Source organism: Gopherus flavomarginatus, chromosome 4 (assembly GCF_025201925.1).
Source record: "Gopherus flavomarginatus isolate rGopFla2 chromosome 4, rGopFla2.mat.asm, whole genome shotgun sequence".
Taxonomy (NCBI): Eukaryota; Metazoa; Chordata; order Testudines; family Testudinidae; genus Gopherus; species Gopherus flavomarginatus.
The window spans coordinates 151,630,735-151,652,344 of NC_066620.1; the positions used below are offsets into that span (position 1 = coordinate 151,630,735).

Here is a 21,610-nt window from a genome sequence, read left to right on the forward strand (position 1 = left end):
CAGCTCTTTATATCTTCATAGTACTGAGTGAAATAGTTCACAGAAAGAAGATGTTTTATTGGCTAACCTTAAATCTTCAATTCATCTTATTGAAATGAAATTAAAATGAATGATTAATGATCTCAGTGCAGTGTTTCTCTGGGAATTTTTCTTCACCAGGATTCCTCACTTTTCCCTGTCAAAAATTGTGAGAGAGAGCTTTATTTGCTAAAAAGAGTCAAGGAAGCAGAGGAAAAGTTGAAAGCAGCACATGATTTAATTCAGCAGCTGAAAGATTTATTTTCACAGAAAGAGAAGGAAATGGAGAATAAGATGGTAGAAATGAAAATGCAACATGACAAAGAGCTTTTTCGGCTGAGTCAAGAAAACTATGTGCTTCAGACCAAGGTACTGTACCTTATCTTCCACCACAGACAAAGGGAAAGCCTTGCTTAAACTGGCTTCTAAAAACAACACTCAGTATTTCTTAGTTCAGTTATTCCTGCTCTGAACCAATTAACAGGAAATGGTGGGGGTGGGGGCAGGGGCAAGGTGCACACTCACACTGTTGCTATTCCATCTGAAATCAATCACAAAGTTGTTTGTTTGTTTGTTTGTTTGTTTTTCCAGAGAGTAAACTGAGTTATGCTCTTCCCTCACTCCTTGTGGCTACCATGTTGGCCAGGAGGATGGGGGATCTGCAGGCTTCAGAGTAGGGTCTCCTACACATTTTTTGTTTTTGTTTGTTTTTTTTTAAATAAGGACAACCAAACAATTTACTTACCAAATCTCTTCACTGAGCCACATAGTCACAAGATGAATTAGAGGCTCCTACATAGAGGCTTTGCTACTTAGGGGTTGTCTGTCTAATTCCTCTCTGGATACTTGTCTGCTGCATGCTTCTTTTGGCAGCACGTAGAGTACATATCCCCATAATCCCCCTAGCGTGGGTATAAATAACAGTGTAACTGGTGAGGCCTGGCTTAGACAAGTAAAGACACCTGAAGAGTGTGTGTATGTATGTGAGTACATACTCTACCCACTCTACTTGCCTCTACACTGTTGTTTTTAACTCCTCCAGTAGGGAAGAACTCTGACAGTGAGGAGACAGCAGGGAAAGGCTGTGCTAATTGTCTGCTGCTGGAGTCATTCCCTGCTGCAGGGAAAAGCTCTGACACCGGAGAGGTAGCTGGGAAAGGTTTCATCTTTCCCCCTGCTAGAGCCTTTCCTTGCCTCAGGAAAAGACTCCAGCAACTGGGAAAGGCTGGGGGCGGGGGGAGTGTGGAAAGGCTCTGGCAGCAGGAAGCTGCTGAAGCCTTTCCCCACTACCTCTCCTCTGCCAGACCATTTAACTGATATCTGTGGCTACATACTGCAGTGTGGATGCAGTGTGCTTTTAACTGCAGCATGTAGCTATATATATACTACATGCCATCACCAGTGGCGTATGGTGTATACGTATCCTATATTACACAGACGTTTGGGGCAGGTGTGTGTGTGTGTGTGTGTGTATATGTATATATATGTATATGTATATGTATATATATATATATATATATATATATATATATATATATATATATATATATATATATATATATATGCAGGCAAGATAGAGATAATAAGGTAGTTCAATCAGGGAGGATAAGGCCCTGTTCTAGCAGTTGAGGTGTGAAAACCAAGGGAGGAGAAACTGGTTTTGTAGTTGGCAAGCCATTCACAGTCTTTGTTTAATCCTGAGCTGATGGTGTCAAATCTGCAGATGAACTGAAGCTCTGCAGTTTCTCTTTGAAGTCTGGTCCTGAAGTTTTTTTGCTGCAGGATGGCCACCTTAAGGTCTGCTATAGTGTGGCCAGGGAGATTGAAGTGTTCTCCTACAGGTTTTTGTATATTGCCATTCCTAATATCTGATTTGTGTCCGTTTATCATTTTCCGTAGCGACTGTCCAGTTTGGCCAATGTACATAGCAGAGGGGCATTGCTGGCATATGATAGCGTATATTACATTGGTGGACGTGCAGGTAAATGAACCGGTGATGGTGTGGCTGATCTGGTTAGGTCCTGTCATGGTGTCGCTGGTGTAGATATGTGGGCAGAGTTGGCATCGAGGTTTGTTGCATGGATTGGTTCCTGAGCTAGAGTTACTATGGTGCGGTGTGCAGTTACTGGTGAGAATATATTTCAGGTTGGCAGGTTGCCTGTGGGCGAGGACTGGCCTGCCACCCAAGGCCAGTGAAAGTATCCCACTGAAAGTATCCCACTGAGGAATACACTAAGAAACTGCAACATCTACTCAAGACACTCCCTACACTAACACCGGAACAAATCAACATTAGAGCCCCGACCAGGGTTATTCTGTCTACTACCCATGATTCACAAACCTGGAAATCCTGGATGCCCCATCATCTCGAGCATTGGCACTCTCACTGAAGGACTGTCTAGATATGTGGACTCCCTACTCAGACCCTATGCCACCAGCACTCCCAGCTATCTCCGTGACACCACTGATTTCCTGAGGAAACTACAATGCATTGGTGACCTTCCAGAAAACACCATTCTAGCCACCATGGATGTAGAGGCTCTCTACACGAACATTCAACACGCAGATGGAATACAAGCTGTCAGGAACAGTATCCCTGATGATGCCACAGCACAACTGGCTGCTGATCTCTGTGCATTTATCCTCAAACACAACTATTTCAAATTTGATGACTATATATATCTCCAGATCAGTGGCACCGCTATGGGCACGCGCATGGCCCCACAATATGCCAATATTTTTGTGACCAACCTGGAACAACGCTTCCTCGGCTCTCGTCCACTCACGCCCCTTCTCTACCTACGCTACATTGATGACATCTTCGTCATCTGGACCCATGGGAAGGAGACTCTGGAAAAATTCCATCACCATTTCAGCAGCTTCCACCCCACCATCAACCTCAGCCTGGACCAATCTACATGGGAGGTCCACTTCCTAGACACCACAGTGCAAATAAGTGATGGTCACAATAACACCACCCTATACCGAAAACCTACTGACCGCTATGCCTACCTTCATGCCGCCAGCTTCCATCCCTGTTAGTCACCCGATAGTATGCGAGGACCCAAGTAGTCAGATGCACACCTGTTATCTACCAGGTTGCAGGGGTGACCAAACGATAGAGGTTCGTTTTTGGATGTTTAGAGGGGGAACAGTTGTGGCACAGTGTGCAGGCACTGAGACGTGTGGCTTTACCTTAATGGTTTATTAGTGATACAGAAACAATATTGACTAACAACTCTATTTATACAAGGAAGCACACGATATATTCATACAAAGAAAGACACAATATACAGTTAACCCAAAAAGAAAATCTTGTTAACTTCCAAAAAGTAATTAATTACAAAGTATACTTACTAATACAAACCAATGCAAAAACATTACGGCCGGCAGACGCGTAAGCTCCACTGGAACACGAGAGCTGAGAGAGGCTTCGAGGTGATCAGGCTCGGTTACGGGTGCACTTAGGGTGCAAGTGACTCAGGTGCGTTCTCCTCTCTGCCTGCCAAACTGTGGGCAGGACAGATATACCCAAAGTGATGCCCCCCCCCCCCCCCCAAGATCTAGTGAAGAAATCGCTGACAGCTATATGGGGCTTCTCGTCTACCAAATAAGGTAAAATTAACTATAGATAGGGTTTCACCGAGTTTCCCCGAAGAGCAGGGGATATTTTGTTGCAAGCTGTTTGCAAAATATCTGTAAAGTATCTGTAAAGTTGCAACAGAGCGGTCAAACTTCAGCCTCAGCCTTACTGGAATGGTCAACCCTCAGCCTTTACTGGCAAAGACAATAACAGGAAACAGCTCGGTGTACGTGCTGGCTTTGCATCTAAGCATGGAGGCCAGGGCAGACGTGCAGAAGCAGGCCTGGTGTTACAACAATCCCGAGGACATCACACGATCCATTGTCTACAGCCAGGCACTGAGGTACAACCACATCTGCTCTAACCCCTGAGACAGAGACCAACACCTACAAAATCTCCACCAAGCATTCTCAAAACTACAATACCTACACGAGGAAATAAGGAAACAGATCAACAGAGCCAGACATGTACCCAGAAGGCTCCTACTGCAAGACAAACCCAAGAAAGAAACCAACAGGACTCCACTGGCCATCACATACAGTCCCCAGCTAAAACCTCTCCAACGCATCATCAGGGATCTACAACCCATCCTGGACAATGATCCCACACTTTCACAGGCCTTGGGTGGCAGGCCAGTCCTCACCCACAGGCAACCTGCCAACCTGAAACATATTCTCACCAGTAACTGCACACTGCACCATAGTAACTCTAGCTCAGGAACCAATCCATGCAACAAACCTCGATGCCAACTCTGCCCACATATCTACACCAGCGACACCATGACACGACCTAACCAGATCAGCCACACCATCACCAGTTCATTCACCTGCACGTCCACCAATGTAATATATGCCATCATATGCCAGCAATGCCCCTCTGCTATGTACATCAGCCAAACTGGACAGTTGCTACGGAAAATGATAAACGGACACAAATCAGATATTAGGAATGGCAATATACAAAAACCTGTAGGAGAACACTTCAACCTCCCTGGCCACACTATAGCAGACCTTAAGGTGGCCATCCTGCAGCAAAAAAACTTCTGAGCTTCAGTTCATCTGCAAATTTGACACCATCAGCTCAGGATTAAACAAAGACTGTGAATGGCTTGCCAATTACAAAATCAGTTTCTCCTCCCTTGGTTTTCACACCTCAACTGCTAGAACAGGGCCTCATCCTCCCTGATTGAACTACCTCATTATCTCTAGCTTGCCTGCATATATATATATATATACCTGCCCCTGGAAATTTCCACTACATGCATCTGACGAAGTGGGTATTCACCCATGAAAGCTCATGCTCCAAAACGTCTTAGTCTATAAGGTGCCACAGGATTCTTTGCTGCTTTTACAGATCCAGACTAACACGGCTACCCCTCTGATACCTGCATTCCAATTATAAATCCTTACACTAGAACCACAAATAAAAGTTTAATATAATGTCAGTTTCTGGTAAAATAAAAGCAGAATTATATACACTTTCTGATGTGTGTTCTACAAAACTATGCTTAAGGCTTGTCTCTCAGGGAAATTTACCACCAGAACGTTACCAATTCAAGTATACTGCTACAGTTATACCATGTGAACTCTCTTATTAAGAGTGTTCACATGAGGAGTTAGTAGTATAGTTCTGCTGATAAGTTTCCCCATATAGACAAGCCCTTATACTGAAAAGGGCCTGTTCTGCATATTACTACAATCTTTCATGTGCTTCACTTTTTCAGATAATTCTTCTATGATGACACCAGTATTTTTGAAGGCTCAAAGTATTCTGTTTCCATGTGTTTTATTATAAAAAGGACTATAGATGCCATCTGACTTAGTGCAAAGCTTTCTCCAGAGAACTTTGTCTAACAAGTGTTTTATTGACATATTGTGTGCTTTGTATGTTTTAAAAGGTAAATAGTATGGAAGAGCTGAGCAAAGAAAAGAAATGGCTTCACCTTGGGGCGACAGAGGCTGTCACTGAAGAGAAGTTAAAGCAAATTCAAAAGGAAATTCAAGATCAAGAGAACCTTCTTCGTGGTTATCAGCAGGTAGAATGATATTTTAATGTGGTGGTGTGAACACTGGTTAGCTGTAAAAACAAAAAGATAAGACAAACTGTTTTTGTAACTTTAAGATGGGATTTTCTAAAGCACCTAAGTTAGACTCCCGTCTGCCATGGTCATTGTATTCATAGTTGAGGTTAAGTGCTCCTGCGCTCCTCCACATACAAGATGCATCTGTGTTTAAATTAAAAACAATTAGTTGAATTGTTACAAAATAAAACTTTCTGGAGTTTCCTTTACTACTTCAAAATTTCGAAAGTTCCCTTACTTGGGCCTTTTGTAAATAAAAATAAAAAATTAATGGAGATATACCTATCTCCTAGAACTGGAAGGGACCCTGAAGGGTCATCGAGTCCAGCCCCCTGGCTTCACTAGTAGGACCAAGTACTGATTTTGCCCCAGATACCTAAGTGGCCCCCTCAAGGATTGAACTCACAACCCTGGGTTTACGAGGCCAATGCTCAAACCACTGAGCTATGTCTCCCCCTCTGAAAAGCTGTGAATTATTAAACTGATTCTTCTGAGAATGAAACTTTCATAGGTGAAATCCTTGACTAGTTGCTCCTATTCTACTGAAGGGAGATATCTTTTTCTAAAAAGCAGTAGAGGTTTAGGTCTGAAGGGCATGAATAAATTACACACATTTCAAAAAAGCTTATCTTTCTAGTTTGAGTGAGCTCTTCCCAAGTTATATAGTGTTCCCTGACATTAAAAGAGTATGACCTGTGAGCTGAAAACTTTAATAGATAAAATACAATATGGCCAATAAAGAATCAAAATTTCCATCCCCAAAACATGTGGAAAACTAGTTTTCCCAAGAAAAACTAGGCTCATGGAGTAAGCTTGGCTCTGCTAGCGTGCATCTGCATCATCTCTCCATCTTCTTCTCAGCCCAGAGGTGCAACTTATGTCTTTGACTGCACTAGTGAAAGGTAAAAAACTCAGAGAAGAGAGTTTGAAACTTTCTTCTGGGATTGGGTATAACTCAGAACTAGGGCTGTCAAGCGATTAAAAAAATGAATTGTGATTAATTTGCACAATTAATCGCTCTGTTAAACAGCAATAGAATATCATTTATTTAAATATTTTTGGATGTTTTCTACATTTTCAAATATATTAATTTAAATTACAACACAGAATACAAAATATACAGTGCTCACTTTATATTTATTTTTTATTACAAATATTATCTGTAAAAAATAAAAAAAAGTTCACCTCATACAAATACTGTAGTGCAATCTCTTTATCATGAAAGTGCAAGTTACAAATGTAGGTTTTTTTGTTTGTTACATAACTGCGCTCAAAAACAAAACAATGTAAAATTTTAGCGCCTACAAGACCACTCAGTCCTACTTCTTGTTCAGACAGTTGTTCAGACAAACTAGTTTGTTTACATTTTCAGGAGATAATGCTGCCCGCTTCTTGTTTATAATAGCAGCAAAGAATCCTGTGGCACCTTATAGACTAACAGATGTTTTGGAGCATGAGCTTTCGTGGGTGAATACCCACTTCGTCAGATGCATGTCACCTTAAAGCTTGTTTATGATGTCACCTTAAAGTGAGAACAGGCTTTCTCATGGCACTGGTGTAGCTGGTGTCATAAGATATTTACGTGCCAGATGTGTTAAAGATAGCTCAGTGGTTTGAGCTTTGGCCTGCTAAACCCAGGGTTATTCTTCGAGTGATTGCTTATATCCATTCCAGGTAGGTGTGCGCGCCACGCGTGCACGTTTGCCGGAAACTTTTTACCCTAGCAACTCCAGTGGGCCGGCAGGTCGCCCCCTAGAGTGGCGCCACTATGGCACTAGATATATACCCCTGCGGCCCGCCCGCTCCTCAGTTCCTTCTTACCGCCGTGTCGGTTGCTGGAACTGTGGAGTGCGGCTTGCTGTCCTCCACGTACCTAGCTCTCCTGTACTCCGTTCGTAGTTGTAGTTGTAAATAATTTTATAGATAGTTTGAAGTAGTATATTAGTTAGTTGTTTATTATATATAGTTGTTTAACTTGTTCACGGGTGGGCCGTTGCCCTTCCCAGCACCTGGCTCATGCCTGGTTCGCCGGGCTTCAAGCAGTGCTCGGCATGCAAGAAGCCGATGCCGACTAGCGATCCCCACGACACGTGCCTCAAGTGCCTGGGGGAATCGCACATCAGTGAGAAGTGTCATATATGCAAGGCCTTTAAGCCTTGCACAAAGAAGGAGAGGGATCAAAGACTCCGCGCTCTCCTAATGGAAGCGGCACTGACTCCGGCACCGGCGGCGCAACCGGCCACTTCTACTCCGGCACCGGACCACGCCGGCACCGGCAAGACTCCCCGGCACCGTCCATCCCCGGCACCGGGAGCAGCTCCAAGACCCTCAACGTCTGCAACACCATCGAGGCAGGCTCGAGTGGAACGCCCGGCATCTACCTTGGCCGCGGCACCACCTGCAGGGCTGCTGTCGACTCCGGGTCCGGAAGGTCCGTCGAGTCCAGCCCCTCCTAGCTCCCCCTTGAGATCAGGGGTCGAGCTGTTAGTCCCATCTACGCCGGAGACCTTTGCCTCGGCACGGGACTTGATAGCGCTCACGGAGCCATCGCAGCCTCAGACCACAGCACCCCCGGGATGGGTAACCTCCAGAGGCAAACCGATGCTCAGAGCGCTGTCTCCGGAGTCCCGGCACCGATCGCCCCAGAGACGTGAACGCTCGCGCTCGGGGCGCCGCTCGCAGTCCCGGCACCGTTCTCCCCGGCGGTACCGGTCGCGCTCGCTGCGCCGATCAGCATCTGCACGGTCCCGGTCTGGCTCCTCTTACCACCGGCATTGAGACTCTAGGAGCCGTTCACCTCGGCTTTCAGCTCCTCTGTCGACCTCCCGGCACCGAGTCGGTGGTAGGTCCCAATCCTGGTCGACCTCCCGGCACCGCGTCGGTAGCAGGTCCCGGTCCCCACTGCCATCCCGGCACCGCGCTGAACGAAGGTCGCGGTCCCGCTCTCGGCACCGACCTCGAGGCAGATCCTGATCCGGATCCCGGCACCGACAACCACGCCGTTCCCGGTCCCGATCCCGGCACTGATCCTCGGCAACGAGGAGAGCGTCGGAGTCGGCATATAGAGAAGTCTATCAAACTGGCTCAGCGCCTCCGTGGCCTTCAAGGGAACCATCCTTGTCCTCTCAGGCAGAGAGCGCCTATGCGTTGGGCCAGGACAGACACTCGGCCCTGTTTCAGGACCCTCCAGCTCAGGAATGAGGGCCTCAGCACTGGGGGTTTTGGACCCCATGGGCGTACTGCCAAGCCCAGGGTCCACAACATATTACTCCCCGCCCTGTGACGGAACGCAGGCCACCTGAGGCAACGGTGTCTAGACCCCCTCCCTCCCCGAAACCAGAAGACAGGTCCAGCCACCAGGACCCAGAGCTCCCTCCAGTGACGGAGGTGCAGCCTCAGACAGAAACCCCCGTGGACGCTCTGTTGCCGGGGGTTTCCTCGTCGTCTTCCCCGGATGAGGCAGTGGCAGGTACCTCGTCCTCCAGCCCTCCCCTCTAGATCTTAGGGCACACCAGGACCTCCTCCGACGAGTGGCACAAAACCTGGACATTCAAGCAGAGGAGGTCTCTGAAATCGAGGACCCGGTGGTGAGCATCCTCTCCGCCGATGCGCCCACCAGAGTGGCCCTGCCTTTTATCAAGACGATTCAGGCCAACGTCGCTACTATCTGGCAGTCACCGGCCTCCATCCCTCCGACCGCTCGAGGAGTGGAAATTAAGTACATGGCCCCCTCGAAGGACTATGAATACCTGCACGTTCACCCGACACCCTGCTCCCTTGTGGTCCAGTCGGTGAATGACAGGGAGCGTCACAGTCAAGAGGCCCCGGCACCCAAGTTGAAGGAGGCGAGACGGATGGACCTCCTGGGCCGCAAGGTGTATTCAGCGGGGGCGCTACAGCTCAGGGTCTCGAACCAGCAGGCCCTCCTTAGCCGCTACTCCTTTAACTCTTGGGTAGCGGCGGGAAAATTTGCAGAGCTGTTACCACAGGACGCCCGCCAGGAGTTTACCACCATCCTGGATGAGGGCAAAAAGGTAGCGAGGACCTCGCTACAAGCCTCCTTAGATGCTGCGGACTCGGCCACTCGGACCCTTGCCTCGGGGCTTACGATGCGCCAAATTTCCTGGCTTCAGGTCTCTGGCCTTCCGCCAGAGCTCCAGCATACTATCCAGGACCTCCCCTTCGAAGGCCAGGGCCTGTTTTCCGCTAAAACAGACCCCAGACTAAAGGACCTTAAAGACAATAGGGTCATAATACGGTCTTTGGGGATGCATACGCCTGCGACACAGCGCAGGCCATTCCGGCAGCAGAACCAACAACAGCAGCGTCGACCGTATCCTCAGTTCCATCCGCGGCAGGAACAACCGACGCAGACAGTCGGGTGGCCAAACGGGGCAAAACCAAGGCTCCGCCAAGGCCCCTCCTGGACCCAAGCCTTCATTTTGAAGGTGCGCCCGAGGGCGCAGTACCAGTTTCCCCTCCGGATCCTTCCCCGCAGTTTTCCAACCGTCTTTCATTTTTCCTCCTGGCGTGGACCCAAATAACATCAGACCGTTGGGTCTTGCGTACTGTGCAGGCCGGTTATCGCCTGCAGTTTTCATCGCCCCCCCTCCCCCCCACCATCCTCGTCCTCTTCAGGGACCTCTCTCACGAGCAATTCCTCCGTCAGGAGGTGCACACGCTCCTCGTCAAGGGAGCCATAGAGGAGGTTCCAGAGAGCGAGAAGGGCAAGGGGTTTTATTCCCGCTACTTTGTAATCCCCAAGTCCAAGGGGGGCCTCAGGCCTATCCTCGACCTGCGGGAACTCAACAAGTATATGGTGAAGTTGAAGTTCCGTATGGTATCCCTTGGAACCATCATCCGATCCCTGGATCCCGGAGACTGGTACGCCACCCTCGACATGCAGGATGCTTACTTCCATATCGCCATATTCCCCCAGCACAGGCGTTTCCTCCGCTTTGTGGTCGACCGCCAACATTATCAATTTGCGGTCCTCCCGTTTGGCCTCTCTACCGCCCCGAGGGTGTTCACGAAATGCATGGCAGTCGTCGTCGCACACCTCCGGCGCTGCCGCATTCACGTGTTCCCCTACCTCGACGACTGGCTGATCCGGGGCACATCGGAGCTGCATGTCCGCGACCACGTCCGCAGGATCAGCAGCCTCTTTGCTGCCCTAGGCCTCGTGATCAACGTGGACAAGTCTACTCTGCTCCCCACGCAGAGGATAGAGTTCATCGGGGCCATTCTGGACTCTACCCTAGCCAGGGCCTTGCTACCCTTGCCCAGGTTCCAGTCACTGTCGGCCATCATTCTGCGTTTGCACACGGCCCCGCTGACCTCTCTGAGAACATGTCTGGCCCTCCTGGGCCATATGGCGGCCTGTACGTTCGTGACAGCGTATGCCCGACTCCGCATGAGGCCTCTTCAATCTTGGCTCATCGCGCAGTACTGGCCGGCCAGACAGTCGTTGGACACAGTTGTCACCGTTCCCCAAAGGGTACTGGACTCCCTTCGGTGGTGGCTGGACCAGTCCGTAGTCTCTGCGGGGCTCCCGTTCCATCCGCCCCAGCCCTCGGCATCCCTGACTACGGACGCCTCAACTCTGGGCTGGGGGGCGCACTGCGGCGCCCAAAGAACTCAAGGCTTGTGGACCCCTCAGGAGCTGGGCCTCCACATCAACATACAGGAGTTGAGAGCGGTCCGTCTTGCTTGTCAAGCGTTCGTCCATCACCTTCAAGGTCGTTGTATCGCGGTGTTCACCGACAACACGACGACCATGTTCTACATCAACAAGCAGTGTGGCACCAGGTCCTCTCCCCTATGTCTCGAGGCGATGTGTCTCTGGGAGTTTTGCATAGCCCATGCCGTTCACCTTTCCGCCTCCTATCTCCCGGGAGTACGAAACACTCTAGCGGATCGACTGAGCAGGTCCTTCCGCTCCCTCGGGTGGTCCCTCCGTCCAGATGCCGCCCTCTCACTCTTCCAGAGGTGGGGTCGTCCCTGGATGGACCTCTTCGCGTCCAGGGAGAACAGGAAATGTCGAACTTTCTGCTCCTTCCAGGGTCGGGAGCCCGGGTCTATAGCGGATGCCTTCCTGATCCCATGGGCGACCCACCTGTTTTACATGTTCCCTCCCATTCCGCTGATACACAGGGTTCTCCTCAAGGTGCGCAGAGACAGAGCTCGGGTGATTCTGATAGCTCCAGCGTGGGCCAGACAACATTGGTACCCCATGTTGCTGGACCTCTCAGTAGCCAACCCAGTTGCCCTGCCCCTTCATCCGGACCTGATCACCCTGGACCACGGCAGGCTCTGTCACCCGGACCTTCCGTCCTGCACCTTGCGGCATGGCTCCTGCGTGGTTGACAGGCTCCGAGTTACGCTGCTCTACCCCGGTTCGGGAGGTTCTCCTGGGCAGTAGAAAGCCTTCCACCAGGGCTACTTACTCGGCTAAGTGGAAGCGTTTTTCCTGTTGGTGTTCGGAGAAAGGTCTTCTCCCTATGGAGATTCCCATCACCACTATTCTAGACTACATCTGGTCCCTCAAGGCCCAGGGTCTGGCGTTGTCGTCACTCCGGGTCCACCTAGCGGCTATCTCCGCGTTTCATCCTGGAGTGGACGGATGTTCCGTCTTCTCCCACCCTATGGTGGTGAGATTCCTGAAGGGACTGGAGCGTCTCTATCCACAGATCCGCCCTCCTGCCCCTTCATGGGATCTCAACCTGGTCCTAACTCGGCTCATGGGTCCTCCATTCGAGCCGTTAGCTACTTGCTCCCTGCTCTATCTCTCATGGAAGACCGCCTTCCTAGTGGCCATCACCTCTGCTAGACGGGTGTCAGAACTACGGGCCCTCACAGTAGATCCCCCGTATACGGTCTTCCATAAAGACAAGGTGCAGCTGAGACGCCACCCTGCCTTCCTTCCCAAGGTGGTCTCAGCTTTCCATATTAACCAGGAGATCATCCTCCCCATCTTTTTCCCAAAGCCCCATTCGTCCCGCAGGGAGCAACAGCTCCACTCGCTAGATGTCCGTCGGGCGCTAGCATTTTATGTGGACAGGACCAAACCGTTCCGCAAGTCCCCCCAGTTATTCGTGGCGGTAGCGGACCGGGTCAAGGGGCTACCGATTTCCTCGCAGAGGATATCTTCCTGGGTTACCTCCTGTATCAGGACCTGTTATGACCTGGCCCACGTTCCGACGGGCCGAGTGACTGCTCACTCCACCAGAGCACAGGCATCATCGCTGGCTTTCCTTGCCCGCTTGCCAATCCAAGAGATTTGTAGGGCGGCGACCTGGTCATCGGTCCACACATTCGCTTCCCATTACGCCCTGGTTCAGCAGTCCAGAGATGATGTGGCCTTTGGCTCTGCAGTGCTCCAGGCTGCGACTTCTCACTCCGACCCCACCGCCTAGGTAAGGCTTGGGATTCACCTACCTGGAATGGATATGAGCAATCACTCGAAGAAGAAAAGACGGTTACTCACCGTTGTAACTGTTGTTCTTCGAGATGTGTTGCTCATATTCATTCCACACCCGCCCTCCTTCCCCACTGTCGGAGTAGCCGGCAAGAAGGAACTGAGGAGCGGGCGGGCCGGCAGGGGTATATATCTAGTGCCATAGTGGCGCCACTCTAGGGGGCGACCTGCCAGCCCACTGGAGTTGCTAGGGTAAAAAGTTTCCGGCAAACGTGCACGCGCGGCGCGCACACCTACCTGGAATGGATATGAGCAACACATCTCGAAGAACAACAGTTACAACGGTGAGTAACCGTCTTTTGTGAGTTCAATCCTTGAGGGGGCCACTTACAGATCTGTGTCACAAATTGGTCCTCCTAGTGAAGGCAGGGGGCTGGACTCAATGACCTTTCAATGTCCCTTCCAGTTCTAGGAGATTGGTATATCTCCAATTATTATTATTTATTTCATGCTTCAACCACCATTTCAGAGGACATGCGTCCATGCTGTTGACGAGTTCTGCTCGGTAATGATCCAGACCTGTGTGGACTGATGCGTGTTCGTTTTCATCTGAGTCAGATGCCACCAGCAGAAGGTTGATTTTCTTTTTTGGTGGTTCAGGTTCTGTAGTTTCCACTTCGGAGTGTTGCTCTTTTAAGACTTCTGAAAGCATGCTCTACACCAGGGGTTGGCAAACTGCGACTCGGGGGCCACATCCAACCCTCCAGACATTTTAATCTGGCCCTTGAGCTCCTGCCAGGAAGCGGGGTCTGGGGCTTGCCCCACTCGAGCTGGGGAGCGGGGTCAGGGGCTTGCCCTGCTCTGTGCAGCTCCTAGAAGCAGTGGCATGTCCCCCCTCTGGCTTCTACACATAGGGGCAGCCAAGGGGCTCTGCACGCTGCCTCCGCCTCAAGCACCGCCCCCGCAGCTCCCATTGTCTGGGAACTGCAGCCAGTGAGAGCTGCAGGGGTGGCGCCTGCAGATAGGGCAGCGTGCAGAGCTGCCTGGCAGCGCCTCCGCGAAGGGGCCGGAGGGGTGACATGCTGCTGCTTCTGGGAGCTGCTTGAGGTAAGCACCACGCGGAGCTTGCACCCCTAACTCCCTTCTGCACCTCAACCGCTCGGTCCCAGCCTGGAGTACCCTCCTGCACCCTCAATCCCTTATCCCCAGCCCCACACTGGAGCCCTCACTCTTCCCCTTCACCCCCCGCACTCTACCCCCTTGCCCCAGCCCACAGCCCCCTCCTGCACCCTGAACTCATTTCTGGTCCCACTCCAAAGCCCACATTCATGGCCTGTCATACAATTTCCATACCCAGATGTGGCCTTGGGACCAAAAAGTTTGCTCACCCCTGCTCTACACTTTATCCCCCTCAGATTTTGGAAGGCACTTCAGATTCATAAACCTTGGGTTGAGTGCTGTAGCTGTCTTTAGAAATCTCACATTGGTACCTTCTTTGCATTTTGTCAAATCCGTAGTGAAAGTGTTCTTAAAATGAACATCATGTGCTGGGTCATCATCCAAGACTGCTATAAAATTAAATATATGGCAGAATGTGGGTAAAACAGAGCAGGAGATATACAATTCTCTCTGAAGGAGTTCAGTTACAAATTTAATTAACTCATTATTTTTTAACAAGTGTTATCATTATGGATGCTGGATACTATCCCAGCTAAATGTGTACTAAATTTAGTTGAGCATACTGTATAAAAAAGTATTTGATATTCAGATGTGCTCGAAAAACAAATTGTTATAAACATCAAGGTCTCATCCAACATAAATATGTTCGCCTATGTGTGCGTATTCAGTGATTACAATTATATGACCTATTATTATCATCACTGTTGTTGTTGTTGTCTAGTATTTTTATAAATTACTGTAATTTATACTTAGTCTGTGTTATACAAATAAGGTAATAGAGTATTTGCTTTATGAAATCTAAGTATTAAGAATGTGGTAGAAGCAAATTACACATGTAAATTACAATAAAAATGCTATTGAGCCAGATAAAATTATTATTAATAAACGAATGCAGGTTAATAAATGAATGCAGGTTAAGTTTGTCTTTTTTGTCTTAGGAAAATGAAAGGTTATACAAGCAAATGAAAGAACTCCAGATACAAAACAAGAAAAATGAGGAAAGGATGTTTAAGGAAAATCAACATTTAACATCTGAGTTAGCTTCCTTAAGGTGAGTGTGTTTAAACTTCTAACCTAAAGACATGTAAATTCAGAGTTAGTCTGAGGGCTTGTGTGTTAGTCTGCACTAGTGAGGTATAAATTTGTCTACACTAGTATTTTGTGCACTAACTGGCCCATGTGGATCTTGCTGATGTGCACTTAAAATTCCGTACCGTGTATTAACATAATACTCTCTGAAACAGAACAACATTAACATGCACTAGGGAACTTTTAGTGCACGCCAGGGTCCGCACAGGCCAGTTAGTCTGCACCAGCATACCATACACTTAACTCACCGTGTAAACAAGTCTTCAGTAAGTAGAACCATAAAAACAGAACTAGCAAGCCTGTCGGATATCCTGTTGTTTGGTTTGTTTTGTCATAGATGCTGATAGGTGACGGGTGAGCTCCTATTCCACTGCAATTGGGAGGGGTGGAAGAAGAGTCCAAATTTGGTTTTTAGCCTTCCCTTTTCTCTTAGAGACCTACTGGAGTAAATAGGGCTTGTAGCTTAGACGGTTGTATTCTAAATCTCAAGAGTGAATATTTGTTCATATGCAGAATGGGCCACAGAATTAAGTGAAGGCTTGGGGAAGAGCGTGCCTTTTTGTAGTATAATTTTATTTACCATGTTAAAATATGTTTGTTTATTATTATTATGCATAAGTATTCTCATAAGATGAAATTCTCCAAGCAGTTCAGGTCACGGAAAGCCCAAATACAAAGGAATCATTGTGCTGAGGGATGAGTGGCTGAGCAGTGGTTATATAGGGGGAATCTCCCCCTCTGTAAAATTGGGATCTGTGTCTAACAGGTAGTGAATGGGTCACCAACCATGAAAATCCAGTATTTACAAATCTTTGTATAGTAGCTCACAGCTGAGGTTAGTTTGTGGGGAGTAGATTCTATCCCTAGACTTGCATGTAGTTTTCCTAAGCAAAGGTGGCTTACTGGAGTTTATGGGTCTATCTACACTGCCAAAAAAACCCCCAAACAAACCACATCACCAAATTTTGGGAGTCCAGGTCTCCAGACTTGGGTTCATGCTGCAGTGCTACCAATGCTGTGTAGACATTCCCGCTTCAGTTGGAGCTCAAGATCTGAAACTTGGGAGGAGGGGTGGATTTCAGAACCTGAGCTCCAACCCAGGCGGGAACATCTACGTGGCTTTAGTTAGTACGAGCCCAAGGTTGACCCGGGCTCTAAGACTCACTACTGCAGTGGAGTGGTTTTTATTATTATTATTGCAGTGTAGACATAGTGGCTTGTGCCAGAAAAAGAGTAGATGTCACCTTTACTGATTTTGATCATATAATGACTTGTTGTCGTCTTTTGTTTTATTTAAAATCTTTGCAATTATCATTATGACTGGTGCCTGGAATAGGCCACACTGAGAATACCACACTCAGGGCAGACTGCAAGAAATAGGCCAGACAATCCCCCCAAAACTAGTGGTTTACTCTATAATTAGTTTCACCAAGCCAGTAGCAGAAGAATTTTCTGCAATACCGCACTGTTTAACCAGAAGCCAAACACAGTCCCCTTTAGGCATTCCAGCCTTGGGCTCCATCCAGTCAATCCAGTCTAATATAGTGAGAGGGTATCGAAACCCCATTTCACCATATGTGAGGTTCTTCCTATTCCCAATGGATCAGACACATATCCCAGGTCACTATGAATCTCAGATCTTGCCCAAATATCACGCTGTCAGCCAATCCTTAGTAAACTAACTAAAGGTTTATTAATAAAAGAAAGAAAGGGTGTTATAAATCATTAATAAATCATACACATACAAATGATTGCCATGTCCTTATATCAGGTGTGTAGTAGTGGTGGAATAGACTGCTGGTATGTAAAGGCTCTCTAGCAACTTCCAAAAGATTGGAAGGTCCTCAGTCCATAGTTTAAAAGGCTCATTTTAGTTGTAAATCCACAGTCCAGAGAATTAGAGCAGGAAAGAGGCAACATGGCGATGTGTCAAAGGTCTTTTATTTCTTTTGCCATGTGCATGGAAGTCCCAAACAAAGCCCACAGCACCTGTGTGTGGAAAGTTACTGGCCCAAGATGGAGCCCAGGGTCATATGAGCATATCACATGCCATTACATGTTTTACGGGAGCACTGGGGTGTGGTCATTGACTCCTTGCCGTCTGAGGCATCCTCAGGAAGAGCTATCTAGACAGGATGAGTTTCTTCAATGGTCCATTCTGAGAGTGGAGTGTCCTTGATAGGCCATCAACACACAGCTGTCTAGCCCTAATGTAAATTCTTTCTAGGGAGTGTCACCCAGGAATACAACACATATGTAAGACATAAGTACATAGCCAATCTTCATAAATTCAGATACAAAGGTATGATACATGACAGTTAACAAATCTTAACTTTTCCACTGACATCTGACATGGCATACTTTGTGTGGGATTTGTTGCAATTGTATAACAATGGTAGTAGCAATGATAAAAATGGTCATCTTTCTTATACACAGCATCACAATCATCAAGTTAGCATTTATGAAGATGGATGGATTGGTGTCTGATATCCCAGGAGTAATATTGGGCTTTGTGTTTTACCTATAGTATTTATTTCAGTGCTTATTCCTTTTTTAATGATTTAAAAAAAATATTTTCCAGAATTTATAGAGATGATCCATTCATATGGAAACCACTGAATGTGTTAATGAAGCAGAAAGTTACATAAAATCACCAAACTGCATAATGTTCTCTCTTTTGTTTTTATTACATTAGAGAACAGATGGATAAAAATAACTTCCTGTCACATTTAGAGCAGGATTCTAAATCAACAAGAAACCAGAGTTTCACCGAACTGATTTCAGAACTTCGAGTAGCACAGGTAAGTGGATTTTGTGTTCCAGAAGTATATGCCTGTTTAAATATTAATCTCTTCACATCAAATAAATATATCCATTGATACCATAGACTTACTGTGTAAAGTAAAATTGGAAATTTTATAGTATATTTCCGTATACTAAAATGATGTACCATTTTATAGTATTTATTAAAAATTTGTCTTGTTCTTCTTCGAGTGCTTGCTCATATCCATTCCAGTTAGGTGTGTGCACGCCGCGTGCACGTTCGTCGGAGACTTTTTACCCTAGCAACACTCGGTGGGTCAGCAGGTCGCCCTCTGGAGTGGCGCCACTATGGCGCCTGATATATACCCCTGCCGGCCCATGCGCACCTCAATTCCTTCTTACCGCCCGTGTCGGTCGTTGGAACAGTGGAGCGCAGCTTAGCTGATCTCCACCTCCCTAGCGATTCGCTCGTTTGTATAGTATCATGTATATAGTTCTTTTTTGTAGTTCTAGTTAGTATTAAGTTAATAGTTCTTATAGTTGTGTATATAGTTAAAGAGAATCAGGGGCTCGTCCCTTCTCCTCCCCCGGTACCAGGGCCCATGCCCGGTTCACCGGGCTTCAAGCCTTGCGTGGCCTGTCATCGGCCGATGCCCAAAGGAGACCCGCACGACTCCTGTTTAAAGTGCCTACGTGAATCCCACCTTGCGGACAAGTGCCGAATCTGCAAGGCATTCAAGTCCCGGCCAAAGAGAGAGCGGGACATTCGCCTGAAACAACTTTTGATGGAGGCAGCTTTAACTCCTCCATCCTCAGCACCGACTCCGGCACCGGGAACAAGTGCCTCGGCACCGATAAAGGCTCCTCGTCACCACCCTTCACCAGCCCAACCCTCTGGCCGGCACTGCTCCCTCTCCCCGAGGAGCAAGAAGCACAAGGCTCCTGTGGCACCTACAGCTACACCGCAGTCGGAGTGTATCTCCAAGATGGACCGCCCGGCACCGTCAACTGCCGCGGCACCACTTGTCTCCGCACCACTGATTCCGGTTTCACAGGAGCCGTTGAGTCCAGTACCTACCAGCTCCCCAGCGCGCGCTGTGGTTGAGCTCTTAGTGCCCTCCACGCCGGAGACCTTCTCCGCGGCACGGGACCTCATCGCTCTAACAGAGCCCAAACTGCCCCAATCCCCGGCACTGCCGGTGCGGGTAATTCAGTCGATGGGCAAGCCCACCATGGTGCGACCACCTTCACCAGGCACCACTGAACACCTTCGGTCCCGATCTAGATCCCGCGATCACTCTCGGCCTCAACATCGTTCCCGATCCCGGCGCCGCTCGCAGTCCCGGTACCATTCTTCACGGTACTAGTCGTACTCGCGGCACCGCTGGAGATCCCAGTCGCCGTCGTGGTACTCTCGGCACCGGTCCACATCCCGGCACCGACGTACTTCTTGCAGCCGATCCCGGCACGACGATATAATGCACCGGTCGACCTCCCGGCACCGCGCTGGTAGCAGGTTCCAGTCCCGATACCGCCACAGTTCCCGGTACCATTCACCGGTACAGCGCAGAGACCTGGCCCAATCAACTTCAGCTCCTCCGTGGCCGTTGCGTCACCTGTCTGCCTCCTCTCATGCGGACATCGCCTCCTACGGGGGTTCAGATGCGCAGGCCCACCCGGACCATGGACCACCTCAGTGGTCTTTTTGGACACCTTGGGCCTATCACCAAGCCCAAGGCGAACCAATGGGCCCAGCACGCTCCGGCCACTCGGAGCATCGTGCATCAGAGGCCACAGTCAGCAGGCCTCCCCCTGCTGGTACGGAGGAAGACTCTACACATGCACCTGAGCAGCATGATGTTCCGGAGACGGAGGTCCACCAAGATGAGGCATCAGTCCAGGACCCACTCATCCCAGGGTTGTCATCCTCCTCTTCCCCGGATGAGGCGGTAGTGGGCACATCATCATCGGGGCCCCAGCCAATTGATCTCCGAGCACGCCAGGATCTTCTGCGGCGTATTGCCCAGAATATCAATCTTCCCGTAGAGGAAGTTCCAGAGGTGGAGGACCCAGTGGTTAGTATATTATCGGCGGAAGCACCAACCATGGTGGCCCTCCCCTTCATCAGATCGATTCAAGCCAGAGCGGACACCATCTGGCAGTCCCCGGCTTCCATCCCACCCACAGCCAGGGGAGTAGAACGAAAATACATGGTGCCTTCTAAGGGGTATGAGTACCTCTACGTGCACTCCACCCCCTGCTCGTTGGTGGTACAATCAGTCAACGAACGGGAGCGCCATGGCCAACAAGCCCCCGCGCCAAAATCTAGGGAGGCCAGGCACATGGATTTGTTGGGCCGGAAAATATACTCTGCTGGAGGCCTTCAGCTCCATGTGGCAAACCAACAGGCCCTCTTAAGCCGCTACAGCTACAACACCTGGGAGGCTGTCGGCAAGTTTACTGAGTTGGTTCCCCAGGACTCCCGTCAGGAGTTTACAGCTCTCCTAGAGGAAGGAAAGAGGGTCGCGAGAACCTCACTACAAGCCTCATTAGATGCCGCCGACTCTGCAGCCAGAACGGTCGCCTCTGGTCCAGGGGAAGCTGGCAGTTCCATTTTTTCCCACCCTATAGTTTCCAGATTCCTCAAAGGATTGGAGCGGCTATACCCACAGGTCAAACGCCCTACCCCTACCTGGGGATCTGAACCTTGTCTTAACCAGGCTCATGGGGCTCCCTTTTGAGCCTTTGGCCACATGCTCGCTGCTGTACCTGTCCTGGAAAACAGCCTTCCTAGTCGCTGTCACCTCGGCTAGACGAGTCTCAGAGCTTCGTGCATTGACTGCGGATCCTCCATATACTGTGTTCCATAAGGACAAGGTAAAGCTGCGACTGCATCCGGCAGTCCTCCCTAAGGTCGTCTCCGCCTTTCACATTAACCAGGACATCTTTCTGCCAGTCTTTTGTCCAAAGCCGCATTCATCGCGACGAGAGCAACAGCTCCATACTTTGGCTGTCCGGAGGGCCCTCGCCTTCTACATCGAGAGGACCAAGCCCTTCCGGCGCTCACCTCAACTATTCGTGGTGGTGGCGGAACGTATGAAGGGCATGGCAATCTCCTCCCAATGTATTGTATCTTGAGTTACATTGTGTATTCGGGCTTGCTATGACTTGGCTCATGCTCAAGCGGTCCATCTCACTGCCCACTCTACTCGGGCTCAGGCTTCATCTGCCGCATTCTTGGCCCATGTTCCCATACAGGACATCTGCCGCGCGGCTACCTGGTCTTCCATCCATACCTTTGCATCGCACTACGCATTGGTCCGACAGTCTAGAGACGATGCCACCTTCGGCTCAGCGGTCTTACTTTCCGCAACGTCTCGCTCCGACCCCACCACCTAGGTAAGGCTTGGGAATCACCTAACTGGAATGGATATGAGCAAGCACTCGAAGAAGAAAAGACAACAGTTACAAAGGTGAGTAA

At 49.1% G+C, this 21,610-nt stretch overlaps 1 protein-coding gene across 9 annotated transcripts in view; it reads left to right on the top strand.

The window, feature by feature from the left end:
- Positions 1–21,610, top strand: part of CEP162 (centrosomal protein 162) — a 92,295-nt gene that overhangs the window by 44,931 nt on the left and 25,754 nt on the right. For 8 of the 9 annotated variants that reach the window (XR_007773971.1, XM_050950080.1, XM_050950081.1 and 5 more), the window contains 4 exons: positions 160–387; positions 5,499–5,636; positions 15,216–15,328; positions 18,062–18,167. Coding sequence is in view for 8 of the 9 variants with exons in the window: in XM_050950080.1 (XP_050806037.1) it covers positions 160–387; positions 5,499–5,636; positions 15,216–15,328; positions 18,062–18,167 (585 nt within the window). In the remaining variant the exon portion in view is untranslated. The remainder of the gene's footprint in view (positions 1–159; positions 388–5,498; positions 5,637–15,215; positions 15,329–18,061; positions 18,168–21,610) is intronic. The other variant, XM_050950082.1, reaches the window with a different exon arrangement.